This window comes from Alternaria arbusti, assembly GCF_024043155.1.
Source record: "Alternaria arbusti strain BMP 1465 chromosome Unknown scaffold_19, whole genome shotgun sequence".
In the NCBI taxonomy this organism is placed as follows: domain Eukaryota; kingdom Fungi; phylum Ascomycota; class Dothideomycetes; order Pleosporales; family Pleosporaceae; genus Alternaria; species Alternaria arbusti.
The window spans coordinates 315,296-333,484 of NW_026249959.1; the positions used below are offsets into that span (position 1 = coordinate 315,296).

Here is an 18,189-nt window from a genome sequence, read left to right on the forward strand (position 1 = left end):
TTTGGAAAACCGGGTAAGATATGAATGGCGCATTCTATTTCAACTAACCCCACACACGTCCCAGAGATGTCCGCAGTACTCCGCATTATCAGCATATGAATCACATCAAATCCAACGCCAAATCCGCAGGCCAACTTTTGTCTCTCGTCCTTTGCCCATAGAGATGTTCAACAAATCGCTTTGATGCCATGGAACCATTCTTCTCGGCAAACCGTCGAGCCCGCTCATACTGACTTTCGGGAGGCCCTCCAAACTGCGCATCAAGGTTGGTGTTCCACTGCATCAAAAGCGACATTGTGTCGACACGACCCCACTCTGCTGCTGCTTCGAAAGCTGTCCGCCCATCGCCCTTGGCCGGCGGGTAGTTTGGGTCGGCCCCGTGCTCGAGCAGAAACGCTGCAATGCCGCAGAATCCGCTCATGGCAGCTAGTTGCAATGCGGTGCCGCCAGAGTATACTGGAACGGTATCGATGATGGCACCCTGGTCGACGAGGCACTCCACGATGTCGAAGCTACCCGTCTCGGCGGCTCTTTGCAAAGGTGTGCGGGTAACACCCATGTTGCGTGTGTACTGTAGCTCTGCCCCGTGCTCCACCAATATCTTGACCAGGGGGAGACATTGTACGTCGATAGCGGCTAGTAAGGGGGTGACTCGCTCCATGGGGCTCTTGATGTGTTCCAACATCTTCGAGCCATCGAAGGATACGTATGCATTTGGACTGGCGCCATGATTTAACAAGACCCGAACGATTTCGGTATCTCTCGCAATGATAGCTTCGCCGAGAGGGCTCACTGCAGGTTTCTTTTTCACAGATTCTTCGTTGAATGGCTCGAATTCATCAATGTCCACAACACTACACAGAATGTCGATCCGATTGATGTCGCGGTAACGAATTGCTTGGCGAAGTGCCGCGACACCATAGCTTCGTTTAACTGAAGACTTCCCCGCTTTTGCTGCGTCTAGAAGAAAATGCACAGTGGTGACAGTCGCCCTTGACTTGATCGCCTGTAACAATGCCCTGGAATCGTTAACAGAGACACCGTTAACCGCAAGGAACTTCATCCAATCTATGTTGTTCCCCTCAGCCGCGACGGCGAGAAGAGAGGGCAACGTATAGCCATCATCAAAATATTGCGTGTCTATGCCCTCAGGAAGAGAGCAATGCAACCCTGGGCCTTTTCTGATCTGAAGACCATCCAAAAAGTAAACATAGAGCTCGTCGGGATCCATGCCAACGTGTAGCAGCCACTGACATAATTCGTAGTCGTTCGTTGCCATGCAATAATGAGCAACAGTTCGGAAACAAAGCTGAAGGTCGTCCTGCCCCAATACCACATGTTCCCCCTCTACGAAATAGATGAACGGGACCCCTAAGCCGTGGAAAAACATCGTCTCTAAGGGCCCATAATCCTTGTGCACACTCGCAGCTTCCAATGCATGATTCCAAATCGGATTCCTTTTTAAGAGGGTACTGACTGCCATGGTCTGACCATGACTCAGTAGGATGGTGAGACCTTCTGTGCTCCAGTAGGAATCATCCTCGAAGATGGTGCTAGCCATTGCAAAGTCACAGTGATTGATCGCGAGTTCGACCATTTCGTGTGCAAAGTCCATTTTGACGTAGTTCGGACTCATTGGGGTATACAGATGGAAAGCAAGTCTTAGATCATTCTTTCCAATGGCATGTCGAAGCTGTGATATTTGCTCGTTCGTTGTATCATAAACCATTGTCATAGGCCTTTTTGCTATCATCAAAGCCGCTGCAAGAATCCAGTTGGTGTTGTTGAACGCGTCCAGAATTGATGTGTCCATGAAGCCAGGCGCGCCGAGATCGCCTACGTAAGCGTCTCCGTCGTTGAGTTGATAGCCCAGATAACTGATTGCTTCCAGAATCATCTCCACGACCCGTTTATTGGTATGACGGACAGCAGCGTGGAGTGCGCCCAACATTGCCGTCTTGAGTCTTGGGTCTGTCATCGGCAGATAGTGCTGTTTGTCGTACACAACAAATTGTATAACGTCCCTAGCCAAGGACATTTGGACTTCTTGTCCCTGCCCGTAACTATAATGCGTGGAATAGTGTTCAAGCAGGCCTGCTTCCAGCCATGCGATAACACCTGCCGTCGAAGCTTCCACCATCTGCTTAAGGGATGTCAGGGAGATATGCCCCGCACAGATCTGAAAGCATTTACGACAAGGCATAGCCCCAGCGCGAAGAGAAATGCACACCAATTGCGTGCTTTCTGTTTCGCTCAGTTTGGTGGAGTCTCTGGGGAAATAATAAGTTCTTAGCTTCTCTCCTTCGACTATATGGTCAATTATGTCCTCAAATTGTGATTGGATCGCTCCTCGACACATGTGAGAAGTGAGTGCTTTTGCAACCGCAAAACTGCCTGCAGCTACGGCAAACTGAAGTGGGTAGGTTGGTTTCGACTCAGATGGCCACTCCATCATGATCTGCTCGCGGGCGTCCATGTTCAGCTCCAGCATAGTTGACACCAGATCTATGTCCCCAACCCTGACAGCAGTCGCAAACACTCTTTCTCTGAGACTGTCTAGAATCATAGCAGGTAGAGCCTTCAAGCTTTGTGAAACGTCTCTTAAAGGGTGCGCCTTCAACAATGCGTAAGCATCGTCGGAATTGCTAGGGCCGACAGAAGATACGTTGTTGGCGAGTGACGCTATCGCGTACAGGGGAACTGTTGTACTGTGACTTCCATATGTGGTATCCACGAGCGGCTGATGTTTCGAATGGAAGATCGCATCGAGCCGCATCTTGGAAGGTTTCGTCCACTTCACCAACTGCTGGGAGGAACTGAGGCTCTGTGAGATAAAGTCGAAATTGATAGAATGCGTCCAGGAGAATGGCAAGCTATACTCGGCAATAAGGGTGGGTTTGATCAAGCTGAGGCCGTGTATGGAAGGTGAGGTAATCGTGACTAGGCCAAAGTCGGATTCTGCTTGCATAGAAGAAGATGAGTTTGCGGCAGGAGTCGGCAAGATTTGAAGGCCGTTCGCTGTGTCGATGGTTGGGGCGCGTGACCGTGGTCGTACAGTGATATCCTTGGGAAGCCTGTAGTGACCTGGATATGATGAGCTTCAAAGATTAAACTCGAACACGAATATGAGCATACCATCATGTGGCGTGTTGGTGAGCGAGCTGCGCCGTGCTATTTCCTGCAGAACTCTATTCTGGGGAATTTCGCGTCCCTTAAACAACACTTCGACTTGCTCAAGATCAATCGAGTTCCTTGTCAAATACCTGATGGTAGCTGCCCATTCGACCGTCGTAAGGTTCTTTCGTAGTTCCCATTTGCGGAAGTGCCTTTCGTATTGTGATTTGCTTCTTGGCATTAGTATTATTCTCTTCGTAATGCAGCGATAGCGGAAATACCTAGCGACAAAACCGTAATGCTTCTTCATGTGGACATCGATCTTATCGAGTGACGTTTCCCAGTAAAGGCTCTCGATTGTTGTGCGATAGCGATTCCATGTTGTTTCATCGAGTCTTTCAGTCTTAACAGTGTTGTTCATCTTGTGCAGCGAAGCCTGAGGCTGAGGCTGCGGAGAAGAGGGGAAGAAGTAGGGTAACAACCAGGCTGAAAGTTTTGGAGCATGCCTAGATATGTGACCGGTCAAGCTTGGGTTTCATACCGTGCCTGACGCATACTGCGCCTATCCGCCACGTCTGGTGCGCACCAACAACACGACTTCATTTCCCTCGTCGCAGTCAGCCGCGCACCCGCCGACCAATCATGCAGAACCTGGCTGCATAGAGGTGCAGCGAGATTTTGTAAACGAGGCAACGACCCATGGCGGAACTGACCAATTGTGCAAAACCTGCGCGCGGCACGGAACTCCAGCACAACACAAACCAAGATCTCGAGCTATGTGACGACCACAAGTGGCCCAATCTGGTTAGAGCAAGATTCTGTAAAGATGACCCACCCTGTTATGCCTGGCTGAATGGAGGCGGAGCGCATGTTGACCAATTATGCAAAACCTGCAAAAGTACCATTGCAGATTCTGTAGAGGCTTCAATAGCAGATTCTGCTTTCGAGCATACAATTAAAGACGGAATGGAAGTCGCGCTCTTCCTCGAAAGCGGATCCCTCTCAAACGTCGCATCGCTCTTCACACTCTGCATTGACCAATACCAACGGTTATCATAACAACTTTGCCATGACTTCCTGGTCGGTTGAAGCAATCATAGCTTTCGTAACCCTACTAGCTACCTGTATCCCTCTCCTGGCATACTTCCTGCGCAAGTTCAGGCCCCAACGTCAGATCGCCCGCTCGGATGTCGGTATGTTGGTTGATCCCCAGTATTGTCCTAGCCTCGCTTCTAACGTAGAACAGATGTTGAGCTTGGAAACGTGGACGAGAATCATGGTCGTGCTCTCGTCCTCACGGACTTTGGGATACGTAAAAGCCGAACACGGTAGGTGCTGGGGTGATACCGCATCATCTAGGCTCTGGGTGCTAACGGACGTTTGCATTAGTTCGATGACCTTGTAATGAAGTGGCGGTCAGCGACTTCGCAGCATGGCCTCCCGTGTAGGCTTGGGAGAGTGGTCGCATCCGATCTCTGTATCGTCCCGTAGCGTTCCAGTGTTTCATCAAGGGTGGGTATCGAGGAGAGCGGAGAGGTGTCAGATCTGTTGTACGATTAATGAGCTGGAGGAAGTAAAGACATAACAGAGATATGGCGGCACAAGAGCGTTGGTCGGGTGACGGTATAGCAACAATGGAGTCTTATATCGCTTCATCCAGCATCAAGCGCCAGGTGTCTTCGCCCCATAAACTTCATTGGACTCTTATTGCAAACTCCAAACGCCCAAGCTCAATTGCAGGATGTGCTCTGAAGCAACCCCATAAGCAACGCGGGAATGGCCTGACGAGGCATGGTATCCAATCCTCAAGCTTTATTCAACTCCAATTCCAGCGGTAATGTCGCCGTTCCTCAAAGGAAGTAGTCCGCTACTGGCTTCTTCGCCGGCATGCCTCGCGAGTCCTGGGGAGCAGCTTCAAACACCCGGTACCGCCGTCCTGGACCGTCCCTGTTCTTCTGATAAGTGTCGTTGAGTACGGAACTCAGTCGCCTCTCGCCGTTCGGTCCAGCGTTCGAGCCTAGGACCCATCCTCCACCACCACCTGCTCTGTCGCCGTTTGATCTTCTTTGGAAACCAGCGTTTGATCCATCCTCGCCAAGTTCCAAGATGGCAGCTACATTGCCGCAACGGTAGCAGTAGTTTGGCGCTGACCAGACAGTGACAATTGTTGAGTCGAACATCTCCTTAAAACCTTCCATGACCAATTGATGTGCTCTTGCGATGAGACTGAGGTCGTTCTTATGGTTGAACGTCTTGACAATATCGGCTCCAAATAGGAAGCCTGCACCACGCGGTGACAGGCCCCACCCGTCAATCTCGTCGGGGTCGGACCAGAGGAGATCACACATAGCTCCTTCGTGTGGCACTTCTTGCTTTCGGTCCAAAAGCCGGATCTTGTCCACAGAGTCGACGAGTGGTGACAGCCCTCCGTGTACGCATAAGATGGCGCCGGTATCGTTTCGAGCAGAGCCGTTGGCAGAAGAAGTTGCGCCTGTTCCTGCAGGGCCAACTCGTCCGGGTGTTGGGGCGACGGGGGACGAGGAGCCCATGTTTGCGCTTACTTGCGAGGCGGCGCTTGACTGGGAGTCTGAGTTGCGTGCGTAGCGGTACATAACCTCGCCATTCGCGTTGAGCGTCTCAATCTCGATATCTTGGTCGATGTCGGGCATGTTCTCTGCGTTGCTAGACTCGGCTATGGGGCCATCGGTGGCTTGGAGCGATGTTGCGGCGCCTTGTACGAGAGCACCGAGGGCTAGATAATCAAAGACTTCGCAACAATACCTGACAGTGTTAGCATTGACTCTATCCAGACCATGCGATTGCGATCTACCTCCAGACGTTTGCGCTGCCGTATTTCCGTAAGCACTCATCGTAGAACCCGTATACAGTCGTGATCTGGCGAGACTCATGGTTGCCTCTGATGAGCGTTATTCGGTCTGGGTAACGAACTTTGAGGCAAAGAAGCAGGAGGAAAGATTCGAGCGAGTAAAAACCGCGGTCAACGAAGTCGCCTGCATATAGTCAGTGCGGAGCAGCATAGCGAGAATCGGTTGGCTTACCCATAAAGAGGTAGTTTGTGTCCGGTACGTCTCCACCGACCCGGAAAAGCTCCATCAGGTCGTGAAATTGGCCATGAATATCACCACATATCTAGCAATGTCATGCGATTAGCTATGCCCAGATGACGACTCGGTATAGTGCCTACCGTTACTGGCGCATCCACCCCAACCACGTTGCCCTCCTCGATCAACAGCTCGCGTGCCTTGTAACATAGCTCTCGGACTTGGTTCTCGGGTATCGGACGACATGCGCGAAGCTGCTGGATAGCTCTGCGATCGGTGTCAGCCTCCTATATCGTACGTATGCTAGTCGGCTGAGTGGCTATCCATACTTGTCGAGGTCGCTACCACCGGCGCTCATGGCGACGGCTATGCGCTATACGCCCGCGCAGGGCTTTCGGGACGTATAAAGTCTTCGGTTGGCAATTGCGTGCGCAATGTGTCTGCAGCTATGCGAGCTGTTCGTACGGAAGATTCTGGTGGGCGCGAACAGTACGGGGTGGCGGTACGCGTGTGGCGCGTTGCAAATGCAGTGAATGCGCGGGTCTCGTGACCATGTGATAGTTGTATAGGACTATTAAGCTGAAGATAGCGAATGTTGAAGGGCAGGAGCTCTGTGGTAGGTGAACAAGTCAAGGTGGTGGGCTGGCGGAGGTCGAGGGCGAGAGATCCACAGCGGGCATGCGAATGCGCAGGGATGTCGGTCCAAGCCCGTCCAGCTAGCTCCGCCGTTCATGTTCACTCCACCAGAACACCATCACCACCGTCAACCCCGCTCCCCCGCCGTCCACATCTGCTCGAGGCATCTCAATTGGCACAGTATGCTCTAAGCGACTATCGCAATCCCATCCACCAGCTGTTAACGACTCCCCAGGCCCAGTGATGCCTCCGCAATCCGCTCTCTAATTTCTCAACCCACACACACAACATGCCTCCGCACCTCCACCCGCGGTCGCGCATGACGACTTCGCTCTTTGGAACGACGCTCATGGTCTCATTCCTCGTCGTCGCCGCCCCCCACTTGATACCCTGCCCGGTCGACCCTCGCACACTCGCCGATTCCGCAGACCCCACAGGAGAGAACAGGCGGAGACGGCGGCGGAGAGTGCCGGAAGACGAGAGTTGCAATGGCGTCATGAGCGAGGAGAGGAGGAGGCAGCGTCTGATCGAGGAGAAATTGGCGGCGAAGAGGGAATGCCCAGTGCCCAAGCCTGGCGGTCTGATTGGGCAGGTGCTTGGTGTACAAGACGACGAGGGCAAAGAAGAGCAACAACTGTCCATCTTGCAACGAGTCGAGAAGATGGTGTGCAAACCCCGGGGCAAGAACGACAATCAATAACAGGAGGCCTGGGAGATGATTCAACAAACAAACGTATCACGGCCGCATGCGCCCACAGACCTGGGATACGACAGCCATGCCAGTGGGACGACTGCATCCACCCACCTGTAAATATACCGCGATATTAGAAAGGATTGCATTAGACTGTACATAAGCAGGACCAAGTCCTGATTGAACATCCCAACGTCCACTCCTATGTGTGTCTATCATAGTGCTGTTCTGTAATTCGTGAGGAAGCAGAAGGACGTGCCTCAAGAGAGTTTATCACAGCGCTCTGGTGCATGCAGCGAGACCCTGACGCGTGTTGAGTAGTGCAAGGGAAAGCAACGTGCTCGCGCGTCGCGTAGCGTGAACCCACTACGTCATGAACCCTCGCCAGCCACCTCCCTTCGCTGCCAGCGCTTCTGACCTGAACACCAGCATCCAAGAAAGTAGTCCATGATCAGAAACACGATCAATATGCCTTCGGAAGCTCTGACAAAGGCCCAGCGGATGAGCTATCGCATCGGCCGCGGCGAACAAGGTGTCCTAACATTCGAGCCCTATAAGTCCGAGATCCTCCCTTTGTGGCGTTTCAAAACACCCGCCATCGCACAAAAGTCCTCGTCTGAGATCTACGCTAAGTTCCTGGAGTACGACAAGAACGATGATTTCGTCGGCATGGACATGTCCCGCAAGTTCTTGCAGATGGGAATGACCAGGGCAAAGAGATATGCAAACCATGCTGGAGGAAGAAAGTACGACAAAAAGACCGGAGAGCAACTAGAGAGAAGCAAGGGCCACGAGGGGCAAGATGAGAAACTGGAGGCCAGCATCATCTTCAGGGAGGTTTGGGAGAAGGCCAAGCTGCACGAGGGCTACGTGGACAAGAAGGAGAGGTTCATGAAGGAGCAAAAAGAGTGGGATAAAGAAAAGAAGAAGGAGGCCAAAAAGTGAGGGACCACAACGGCCGAACTACTACCAAACTGCCGGCGCGCTGCATCACCAAAGAAGCAAAAGAGAGGATGAGCATTCTAAGACCCGAACTTAGATTTCTCGTTCTGACCGCATCTGCTTCAGAATTGCACCAACTATAAACAGAGTGGACCTAGAACAATATCAACAGTCCAAGGCACGATCAAGTGCCCGCTCCTGAGAAGGTCTACGGAAGTTTAGCACGAGCGTCATACCATTAGACCAAATGCTCCTTGGTCTGTTACCAGATGAGGGAATGAACAATCTAATGTATAAAGACCGAGGACTATTGGTGTAGAGAGTTTCGGGCGAGTCTCAGTGCCCAGACGACGTGAGAAAATCACATCGGATGCGCACCTTTACCTGGCAGATGGCGGTCGACTTGGAAAACTTCACGCTTTGGTGTATATGGACAAAATAGACGACTCCGCAAGCAAGCAGTAAAGTCATAGGAGACATACCCACCCAGTCTACATGGTTAGCATCAAGAACATTGTCACCTACCATCACCACCCAGACCTTCCCCACAGGCAAGAGGAGAGATTAGTGGTTGCACAATCACATCAAGCACATCTAAATGCGAAAAAGATACCTGAGACACTTAGCCCGCATTCCAAGCAATCAAAGACGCAAAAGTCATCGGGCTCTATGCGGATCGAACGCATGTCTCTCGAAAGCTGTCATCGTCTAGTCTGCTACAGACTTGAAGGGAGATTTCACTCTACCCTGGGGCCGACGGTCGAAACCTTGGCGTTTGCCCGGTTTCTTTACCCCTACTGACACGGTTAAGTGCCAGGCCTGTATAACTCCAGCGTTGCATCCGAGCGTCTTACCACTGGACCAAGAGCCCTTTTTGGATTGATGGGAGGTGCAGAAACTCACGTAATTTTATTGAGCTGGGGAACACCAGGGAGAATAAATGATAGGGGGAATTCTCGGGCATAGGCCCATATCTACGTGGACCTCTTTCTCATCTCTTCCACTATTTAATGGGCGGATTTAGTTATCGTGTATCTTGTGTGTGTTGCGGGAGTCGTGAGTGGCTCGTCGTTTATGGGTCATTGCTGTACCATGGAAGAGAGGATGGGACCAGATATCTACGTGGAACAAAGTGTGGCACTTTCAAACGTCGGATCTGACAACAGCAGACGTATGTAAGCGATGTATTGACCGGAGACATCAATCGGATAGGCCTTCCAACGTCATGCTTTTGTATAGATCCATCTCTTGGTACAATACAATCCTAATTCTTCCCTGCTATCGGATGAGGCCGATGTGCTGTTGGATCGCTCTCTTCTCTTCATCCGCTCTTCTCGCTACTTTAGGTATCCTGCATAACCCTCCGCTTCACCTGCGGTATCTCAAAATTCGGATTCGCGCTCATCTCCCCATCCTCTTTCGCATACGTCTTCTCCACATCCCACTTGATCAACCCACCCTTCTCCGACAACTTAATCGCCTGCCCCCTATCCTCCATGCTCATACTGCACAGATCCTTGTGTACAGCCCAATCCCCTTTCTGACAAACATCCGAACAGTACGTCGACGTACCACACCTTCCACACCGTTGCAACGCAACACCCGTCTTCTTACAAGCTGTACACCTTGAAAGATCGAGAGAAGCGTACAGCCAATGCGGACTCATGGGTATCCCATCACCCCAAACATCCATCGGCGCATACTCCACAAAGAACCTATGCTTCATCTTCTTCCCAGTCTCCCACCTCTTCTCCCTTACAATCTTCTCCGCGAACTCTTTGCCCAACTTCTCAATCTCCTCTGGATCTGTGACATCTTCCTCGCCCAACATGCTCTCTTTGGGATTTGGTATCCACTTTCCTCTATCTTCGCCCTCTAGAACGATGTTGTAGGTAAGCATCAATGTCCAGTTATCACCGCTGCTGTCCAGGCTGCCGAAAGTGATTTGGTTGCCTATGCGCCCGATTTCGATTTTCGCTCCTTCGGGCGTGCCTTCGGCGATGCTTAGTGTCCATGTCAAGGAGAACCAGGCATCTAGATCTAGAAAGGCTGCGAGTGCGTTTGGATGCCATTTGTACAAGACTGTTGCTAGGCCGATTGCTGGGGTAATGCTTTCGCTAGTGGTCTCGGGGGTGAGACTGGATGGATCGGTGATGCTGAGAGGGGAGCCATTGAGAGTTAATGTAGCGTTTGGGTGGTCTGGTAGTCTGAAATCGGATAACGGGATGAGTTGAGAGTCCATGGTGTGTGCTTTGTGGTGTGCTGCATTGAGCGAGCGAATTGGAAAGTGCAAAGAGTGTGGAAGTGGGGCTCTTGCTTGGATTTTGATTGGCTGTACTAGGAAGGTGAGGGTGAGTCTTCACCAACAATTGAAATGACTGGGAAGGGATCATTTACGAAGCAACACATCTGTCTCACTGATGAACATTGAATTTTCAGACTTCTACTTTAATGCATGCATGAAGCCCTAGGTTCCCCTATCGTTTACATCTGATATCTAGCTTCCGGGCTCTTAGTTACCTCCGTGTCCCTGAAGCGGGTGTGGCTTAGGGCCTTGCTGTACTGGTACACTTTCCAGAGGTCCAGCGTACGCCAGAAGACCCACGTCCGAGCTGGTCATGGTGTTCTTGTATTTATTACCACTGAACTCGAAGAGGAAGTTCATTGGGAAGCCAATCTCGAAAGGAACAGCGGAATCAATGTCGTCAACCTCTTCCTCGCTCAACTCGATCGCCAACGCCTCGATGTTGCCATTGAGATGGTCGATCTTGCGGCCGCCAACGATTGGGTACACGAAGGGGTACTTGTGGCGTACATAGGCTAGGGCGATGCTAGTGACCTGAGTCTTCTTTTGGTTGGCGACGGCTTCGAGCTTCTTGGAGATTGCGATGTGCTTCTCGGAAGCGGGGCCAAAGTTACGACCTTGCTCGTTGTTCTTGCGCTTCTCTTCGGTGGTGAAGTTGCCTCCACCAAGGGCGCCCCATGGGCAGAGAGCCATGCCTTCCTCGCGCGCCATGGGGATGATCTCGCGCTCAAAGTCGCGCTCGGCTGCGGACCAGCGACCTTGGTAGACACTGAAGCCACGGAGGCCGTGGTTGCGGGCATCTAAATATCTCGTTAGTCACAGGTGCCAGGGCTTGTCATATGATAATACTTACATTCGTTGGCTTTGCTGACAACCCAGGCAGGCGTGTCGCTGATTCCAAGATATAGAACCTTTCCGGAGTTGACGACGGCGTTGAGCGACTGCATCAACTCAGGAATCGAAGTCGTGAAGTCCCACCAGTGCACGTACAACAGATCGATGTAATCAGTCTGAAGCTTCTTGAGGGATGCCTCAAGCGAGACGCGGAGCGACTTCGTGCTGTTACCAGCGTAGTTGATTCGTTGCCGAGGAGAGTTGTTCGGGTCAGGGAAGCAGGTGGTAAACTTGGTGGCGATGACCATTTCGTGTCGTACGCCTCGCTCCTTCATCCACTCGCCGATCCAGGTCTCGGACTCCTCGTTTTGGTAGTTGTTTGCGCTGTGACAGTGTTAACTTCCATCTCACCACGAGGTCTCCAAATGGAGCATAGTTAGAGAGACTCACGTATCAATGAAGTTGCCACCTTGCTTGTGGAAGAAATCAAGAATCTCAAACACGGTCTTCTTGTCACACTTGCCCATCATGCCCTCCCACGCATCACCAAAGTTCATGGCTCCCAAGCAAAGGGGAGAAACGCGGACACCGGCAGTGGGCGACATGACGCGGTGGAAGTCCAAGAGGGACGCCGCCTTGGGTGCGTCACCGAATGGAGAAGGCATCTTGAGGAAGTTGTTGTTGGTAAACTTTAGAAAGGTAAGTAGAGTTTAGGAGCTGGAGACGGAAGTGCGAGGTATTGTGAGGGGCCTATTGCAGGACTCGGCCTCTTCTTATATCTCTTGAAGCTTTACATGCATATGACGTGTTACGCTGGAGTACCTCAGGGTCCATTTTCGGTCTCTTCGTCTATTGCGTCCAAGTTCGAGACTGCCGACGGTTGTCGGGGCCGATCTTTGTCGGATGGCGTTAAGACGGGGGAGGGGCAGCAGCCCGAGGTCTCCCACGTTCAATGTGGGGATATTTGGGCATGGTAGATGCTATCTCCGCTAAGGTCCGAGCAAAAACATCGTCAAGCTTCACGTGTCGGACGAGTGCACGCGACGCCAAGATTGGTGCCTTCCTCAAATTCGGAGACGCTCAGAGAATCCAGTAGAATTTCTGGTGGAGTCGACGAGGATAGCATGATAGTGGTACCACCTGTCGGATTTAAGAACATTAGCACGTCAGCAATGTGCATGACGAGCCAGAGTGCAAAAATTCTGGCCTCAGTTGCACATTCGATTTCTAGTATAATGCTTCTTGTCTCCGGTTGAAGTTGCCCCAAACATAGACTGAAACACGTGAAAGCTTCGTCGGAAGAAGACTCTTTGCTAGATACACATGGAGAGAATATTTGATATATTGGTGGCTACAAGGGCAACCTTGGCCAAAGTTGAAGAAGCTACCAAAACATGATCCAATGGTAAATGTAAAATACATATGAACTTTTCAGGGTATCCGTGCCATGCAAGACTCCAAGTAAATGCAGCAAGATGAAGAACAACAGCATCCGTGAGAGTACATGTCCCAACCGACTAGTTCCTCTTCTTTTTCTTCTTCCTATTCCGGCTCTTCTTCTTTATTTCATCACCACCGCCGACATCGACTTCTGGCCCAGCTGCGTCGAGGCGGATGTTTCCGTACTTCTGCCTGATCTCGTGCTCAAAGCTGTCCTTCTCCAGCCTGAACAGCGCCATAGTAGCCCTAGCATCCTCAACCGAGCTATGAGCACCGACTTGGATCTCTACACCCAAGAGTTTGTCTGCTAGTAGCTTCAAACCTGGGGTGCGCCCCGGTATTATAGCCAACTCTCTGAACTTTGAAAACTTGGATGTGTCGCGAATGAAGCGCTTGTCGTGCTTCAGAATGAGCACATCGAGATCGTTCTTCACCGCGTGACCGACGAGTATGCGCCCGGTGAGGAGGATCTTGAGGTCGTTTCGTACTTCGTCGAAGGGTCGCGCGACGTCTTTGCGGAGATGTCTAGGCTCGATGCCAGAGACTGCGGTTCGATAGTCGGTAACCTCGATTCCTCGGGGTACCTGGACGTAGGAATCGTAGACTTGATGACCATGAAAGTTGACTAGCGATACTCTTGCCAGCGCAGAATCTCGGTTAGGCTCTGGCCCAACTCCCACCATCTCACAATCCAATGCGACGTATTTTCCGGGCAGCGCTACCTCTGATACGCCTTCGTTTTCTATGTCGGGGAAGTCGGGGTGTGGTTCGAGGATAGAGACGGCTGCATCGGCATCCTTCGGGTCGCTCAGAAGGGGTGTCTTCTTGAGAGAGGGCATCGAGATGCTCTTGGAGAGGGTTTTGGCGTTGTGCTGCTTCGCTGAAGCGCCAACAGACGCGGGCTCCTCCATCTTCTGTCGCTTTCTCGAGGGCAGAGGTTTTCGCGGTGTGTTTTTCTGGGATCCGTTTACAGCTTTTGGTGATGCATCTCCGTGCTTCCCATTGGCGTGCTGAGGTCGCTTGCGCTTGAGCGAAGACTGCTTCTCGTCCTCGAACTTCTTGTTCTTGGGAGGTGTCGCGGGCGTTGAAGGCTTGAGTCGCTGTTGCAGTATCTTCCAGTTGCTGGACAGAGTGCTGGGATCGATTGGAGCCATGTTGTCGTCACCTGCGCGGCATAGCGGTGTCAGGGTCGTCCTATCAGTGGTTGTCGAGGATGTTGGCCGTTTGCGCTTCTCCGCTCAGTCCCCGCGAGCAAAAGTTCAAAACTGCGCTAGCACCTTCCAGATGTCGGCTCGAACGCGACGCAAAGGCCCGATCGGCAGGCGGCAACATCGCGACTGAGCCCAGCACACCCAACATCATCGCGACATCAAACCTCACAACGGGTCCCAAAATCTACCAGAATTGAAAAACGCGTGTCGCATCACGATGGCGCCTCGAGAAAACTCGCATGAGCCCTCCGGGACGCCGGCGCCTGTAGAAACAGGCTTTGCCACCCTTGCACAGCTGAGGTAAGTGCGACACCATGCGCATAGTTTGAACATGTATGCTGACGCGCTGCGTGCAGGACTGGTGTGAAGGCGTGGGTTGAGAAGGTACGTGAATAGCGCGCAGCACCGCGATGTGCATTGCAAGCCCCAGCCGCGTGAACACCAAAACAGCAACACCAATACTTGTTGACACATAAACTAACACGATACAGGATGGCGAGAAGCGCAAAGCTGAAATTCTGTCCATTCAAACCAGGCAGGGAAGGCCCAAGTTCTACGTTCATTATGAAGAGTTCAACAAGCGTCTGGATGAATGGATCGAAGCCGAACGGATAGATTTATCAAGAGAGGTTGAGTGGCCAGCGCCCGAGAAAGCAGACAAAAAGAAGGGCACTGCCGTTAAGACCGACAAGGCACCTTCAAAGTCTGATCAGAAGAACCTCAAGCGATCCCGCAGCAAACTTGATCGTGAGATCTCAGGCACACCAGAATCGACGTCTAGCAACCTGCCAGGCAAAGCACCGAGGCCGTCCAAAGCAAGTGGCAAGGAGAACCAAGAACTCATAGTCACGAGCGAAGTCACAGAAGGCACACCAAAACCCGAGGATGAGGAGATGGACCTCGTCGACGTGCAGGATGCCGCCGCAGCAGCCAAGGCCATGCCACCCCAGGATTACTCGAGAGAAGATGAGATTGAGAAGCTACGCACATCCGGGTCTATGACCCAGAATCAGACCGAGATTTCGCGGGTGCGTAACTTGGAGAAGATCCAGATGGGCAAGTTCGAGGTCGAGCCTTGGTACTTCTCACCCTACCCAGTGGACTTTGTCGACTCAGATGTAGTCTACATCTGCGAATTCTGCCTTGGTTACTACGGTGAAGTAACGCAGTTCGAGCGCCACCGCACAAAGTGCCACCTGCTCCACCCACCCGGCAACGAGATATACCGAGACGACTATGTGTCCTTCTTCGAGATTGACGGGAGGCGGCAGCGGACATGGTGTCGAAACCTCTGTCTACTTTCGAAACTCTTCCTGGACCACAAGACGTTATACTACGATGTCGACCCTTTCTTGTTCTACTGCATGTGCACGCGCGACGAACACGGCTGTCATTTCGTGGGCTACTTTTCCAAAGAGAAAGAATCGGCAGAAGGCTACAACGTGGCCTGTATTCTCACCCTCCCTCAATACCAACGGAAAGGATTCGGTAAACTGCTCATCGACTTTTCCTACCTCCTTTCCAAGCGTGAAAACAAGCTCGGGTCTCCAGAGAAGCCCTTGTCTGATCTGGGTCTGCTCGGCTACCGTGCCTACTGGCAGGAGATTCTCGTCGATATTCTAATGGAGCCTGGCCGAACCGAAGCTAACATCGAGGATTTGGGTGCTGCGACGGCGATGACGACGAACGATGTGCTGCATACCCTGCAAAATCTAAACATGCTGCGATACAGCAAGAACCAGCATGTTGTCGTCCTCACAGATGCAGTCATCGCGCAACGGGAGAGACAGAAGGCGAAGGAGAAGCTGAAGGGCAAGAGGAGCATTGATCCTGATCGTTTGATCTGGAAGCCACCTGTGTTCTCGGCCGCAAGCAGGACATGGAACTGGTGAACGTTTGTACTGGGTGTGTTTATCGGCGCAATTCTTTTGGTCAATATTCTGATCAGCGGGCATTGGCTTGGCGCATGGTGTTGGCTGTTACTTCTTCATGGTATACCCAGACCCATATTGATAACATTGTAGATCGTCCATCGTCTGCTCAAATCGTTCCGCTTCCATCCTGGTGTTTCTTTCCTTATCCGGTGCCGTCGAACCACTCAAAGCATGTCATTCTGCTTGCGGCTTCTTCAAATCTCCACTCCAGCATCACATCTCCCCGTATTGCCTCACCAACGTCCCCAACTTTACTAGTCTTCAAGACACTTCTCAACTCCTCAACAACATCTCCCATTCCCAAACCTTTTTCTCGCTCCACTCTCACACATCGCTGCTGCCAATCTCTTCTTCCATGTCGGTGTAGTACATTCCGATACTCCCGATCCCACTCCGCACCCTCTACACAATATACCTCGATACTTCGCGTCACAGGTCTCGTCAAGTATGCACTCATACTAATTCTACCCTCTTCTGTCTCGCCCTCACACCGCGCGAACCACTCATCAAATTCTCTGACACTCATTCGCGTCCTAAAACAGATCCCCATCTCCCCCCTAGCCATCTCGTCCAATCCACCTATCAACTCACACACATGCTTCCCCAGCCAAGGATGCAAGAAAGGGACAAGCGCGGAAAGAATATTCCCATAAGCGCCTTCGTGCCAGAAGTAGTAGTCATCCGAGATATCCAGTGGCAAGCCAGGATTCATCCATTGTGTGGTTCGAGCGAGAATGTCTTGGGCGAGAGAGGAAACAGGTTGCGGTAGTCTGTCAAGAGTCTCGGGCTTTGTGGCAGTGGAGGGGATTGGTGGTGAAGCGTCGCGAAGAGGAAGAAGGCGCGGAGGAAGATTAAGGCGAAGTGTTTCTCTCCAGTGCTTGGATACAGAGGCGTATATGGGAAGTTCAGAAGGGGGGAGGAGAGTGACGATCTGGACGAGGAGTTCTGGGAGGAGGAATATGCGATGCATCTTGCACAGGTGTCGCAATGGAAAGATTGGACCAGATTTGGCTGTGATAGATAATTAAGGCTTTATAGTACTACATACTGGCACGAAGAGCTGAAAGCAAGCTGAATGTTCCGCATGGTATATGCTTATCGCCGTCCCCATTCCGCTTCCGCTATCTTACACAACAGGTAGTCAGCCAGCTCACGTCAGCGGTGCAATCAATGTCGTGCTCGTAACGTGCATGCGCTTCCATTCGTTGAAAATGATGCAAGCTGCCTATTGCGGGGAGCTAGGTGTGCTTGGCTGGATTACGGAATACTTCGGGTTATATAGCAACATAACAGAGCCTACGCCAAAACAGCCATCAACCCCACGATACCACCCGAGCCAATAGCTACCGCCCTCAGCATGTTCAACTTGCCGAACTTGTCCAACAGCTCGTTTACCTCTTGATCCTCTGCTTGGGTACTCTTCCTCTCCGTTTTCTCTTGTGGTACACTCAAGTCCTTCCATTGACTCACGTCATCCTTGCTGTCCACGGATTCATCTGCGCTTCGCTCTTTCGACCCAGCCTTTTCCCGGTACTCGGCAGACGCGTTGCTTCGGCTCCCGCCCAACTCTTCATTCTTCCTGATTAGGGCGAAGTTCGTGGGTATCATGGCCAGACCCGTGATTGGCGCGATGCTGAAGGAGAGGGCGGCAGCGGCGAGATAAAGGCCAGGCTTGCCCTTGACGGCATGCTGAAGGATTGAGGAAATCGAGTTGACAGAAGATGGTGGAAGAGATTTGTAAGCGAGATAGACGAAGCCGGATGCGGATGTGATTGCGGCTGTTGGAAACGTGTGGGAGCCTCTTGAGAAGAGCCAGCGTATCATTGGAAGAGATCGAGATGCTGGCTGTGATTGTAACATTGGAACGTCGAAGAGAGATAATGCTGCTATGCCGCCCGACGCTAACAGCGCGGTGGATATGCTCAAGATCTGTATGGTTTGTGTAGCGGACATGTTGGACGGTGGGAGATTGTGTTTTGGGATATTGTTGAGAATGGTTTCCAATTTGTGAGTGATCCAG

General features: G+C 51.8%; 9 protein-coding genes across 9 annotated transcripts; 3 read left to right on the forward strand and 6 right to left on the reverse strand.

The window, feature by feature from the left end:
- Window positions 1-100: 100 nt before the first annotated feature.
- On the reverse strand, window positions 101-1,636 carry J4E86_009955 (uncharacterized protein; the record flags this gene model as incomplete). The annotated part of the gene is made up of 2 exons (XM_051450455.1): window positions 101-1,371; window positions 1,492-1,636. The coding sequence occupies 2 exons, from the start codon at window positions 1,634-1,636 to the stop codon at window positions 101-103; spliced, it is 1,416 nt and encodes a 471-aa protein (XP_051298376.1).
- Window positions 1,637-4,964: 3,328 nt separating this feature from the next.
- J4E86_009956 (uncharacterized protein) lies at window positions 4,965-6,534 on the reverse strand (the record flags this gene model as incomplete). The annotated part of the gene is made up of 5 exons (XM_051450456.1): window positions 4,965-5,895; window positions 5,945-6,125; window positions 6,174-6,264; window positions 6,320-6,443; window positions 6,506-6,534. The coding sequence occupies 5 exons, from the start codon at window positions 6,532-6,534 to the stop codon at window positions 4,965-4,967; spliced, it is 1,356 nt and encodes a 451-aa protein (XP_051298377.1).
- Window positions 6,535-7,101: 567 nt separating this feature from the next.
- On the forward strand, window positions 7,102-7,512 carry J4E86_009957 (uncharacterized protein; the record flags this gene model as incomplete). The annotated part of the gene is made up of 1 exon (XM_051450457.1): window positions 7,102-7,512. One exon carries the CDS (start codon window positions 7,102-7,104, stop codon window positions 7,510-7,512), a length of 411 nt encoding a protein of 136 aa, XP_051298378.1.
- Window positions 7,513-7,971: 459 nt separating this feature from the next.
- J4E86_009958 (uncharacterized protein) lies at window positions 7,972-8,448 on the forward strand (the record flags this gene model as incomplete). Its single annotated transcript, XM_051450458.1, has 1 exon — window positions 7,972-8,448. The coding sequence occupies one exon, from the start codon at window positions 7,972-7,974 to the stop codon at window positions 8,446-8,448; it is 477 nt and encodes a 158-aa protein (XP_051298379.1).
- Window positions 8,449-9,787: 1,339 nt separating this feature from the next.
- Window positions 9,788-10,687, reverse strand: J4E86_009959 (uncharacterized protein; the record flags this gene model as incomplete). Its single annotated transcript, XM_051450459.1, has 1 exon — window positions 9,788-10,687. One exon carries the CDS (start codon window positions 10,685-10,687, stop codon window positions 9,788-9,790), a length of 900 nt encoding a protein of 299 aa, XP_051298380.1.
- Window positions 10,688-10,957: 270 nt separating this feature from the next.
- J4E86_009960 (uncharacterized protein) lies at window positions 10,958-12,249 on the reverse strand (the record flags this gene model as incomplete). The annotated part of the gene is made up of 3 exons (XM_051450460.1): window positions 10,958-11,550; window positions 11,604-11,968; window positions 12,035-12,249. The coding sequence occupies 3 exons, from the start codon at window positions 12,247-12,249 to the stop codon at window positions 10,958-10,960; spliced, it is 1,173 nt and encodes a 390-aa protein (XP_051298381.1).
- Window positions 12,250-13,101: 852 nt separating this feature from the next.
- On the reverse strand, window positions 13,102-14,178 carry J4E86_009961 (uncharacterized protein; the record flags this gene model as incomplete). The annotated part of the gene is made up of 1 exon (XM_051450461.1): window positions 13,102-14,178. One exon carries the CDS (start codon window positions 14,176-14,178, stop codon window positions 13,102-13,104), a length of 1,077 nt encoding a protein of 358 aa, XP_051298382.1.
- Window positions 14,179-14,452: 274 nt separating this feature from the next.
- Window positions 14,453-16,127, forward strand: ESA1 (Histone acetyltransferase; the record flags this gene model as incomplete). The annotated part of the gene is made up of 3 exons (XM_051450462.1): window positions 14,453-14,535; window positions 14,592-14,619; window positions 14,727-16,127. The coding sequence occupies 3 exons, from the start codon at window positions 14,453-14,455 to the stop codon at window positions 16,125-16,127; spliced, it is 1,512 nt and encodes a 503-aa protein (XP_051298383.1).
- A 1,338-nt stretch (window positions 16,128-17,465) lies between these two features.
- J4E86_009963 (uncharacterized protein) lies at window positions 17,466-18,122 on the reverse strand (the record flags this gene model as incomplete). Its single annotated transcript, XM_051450463.1, has 1 exon — window positions 17,466-18,122. The coding sequence occupies one exon, from the start codon at window positions 18,120-18,122 to the stop codon at window positions 17,466-17,468; it is 657 nt and encodes a 218-aa protein (XP_051298384.1).
- Between the last annotated feature and the right edge of the window lie 67 nt (window positions 18,123-18,189).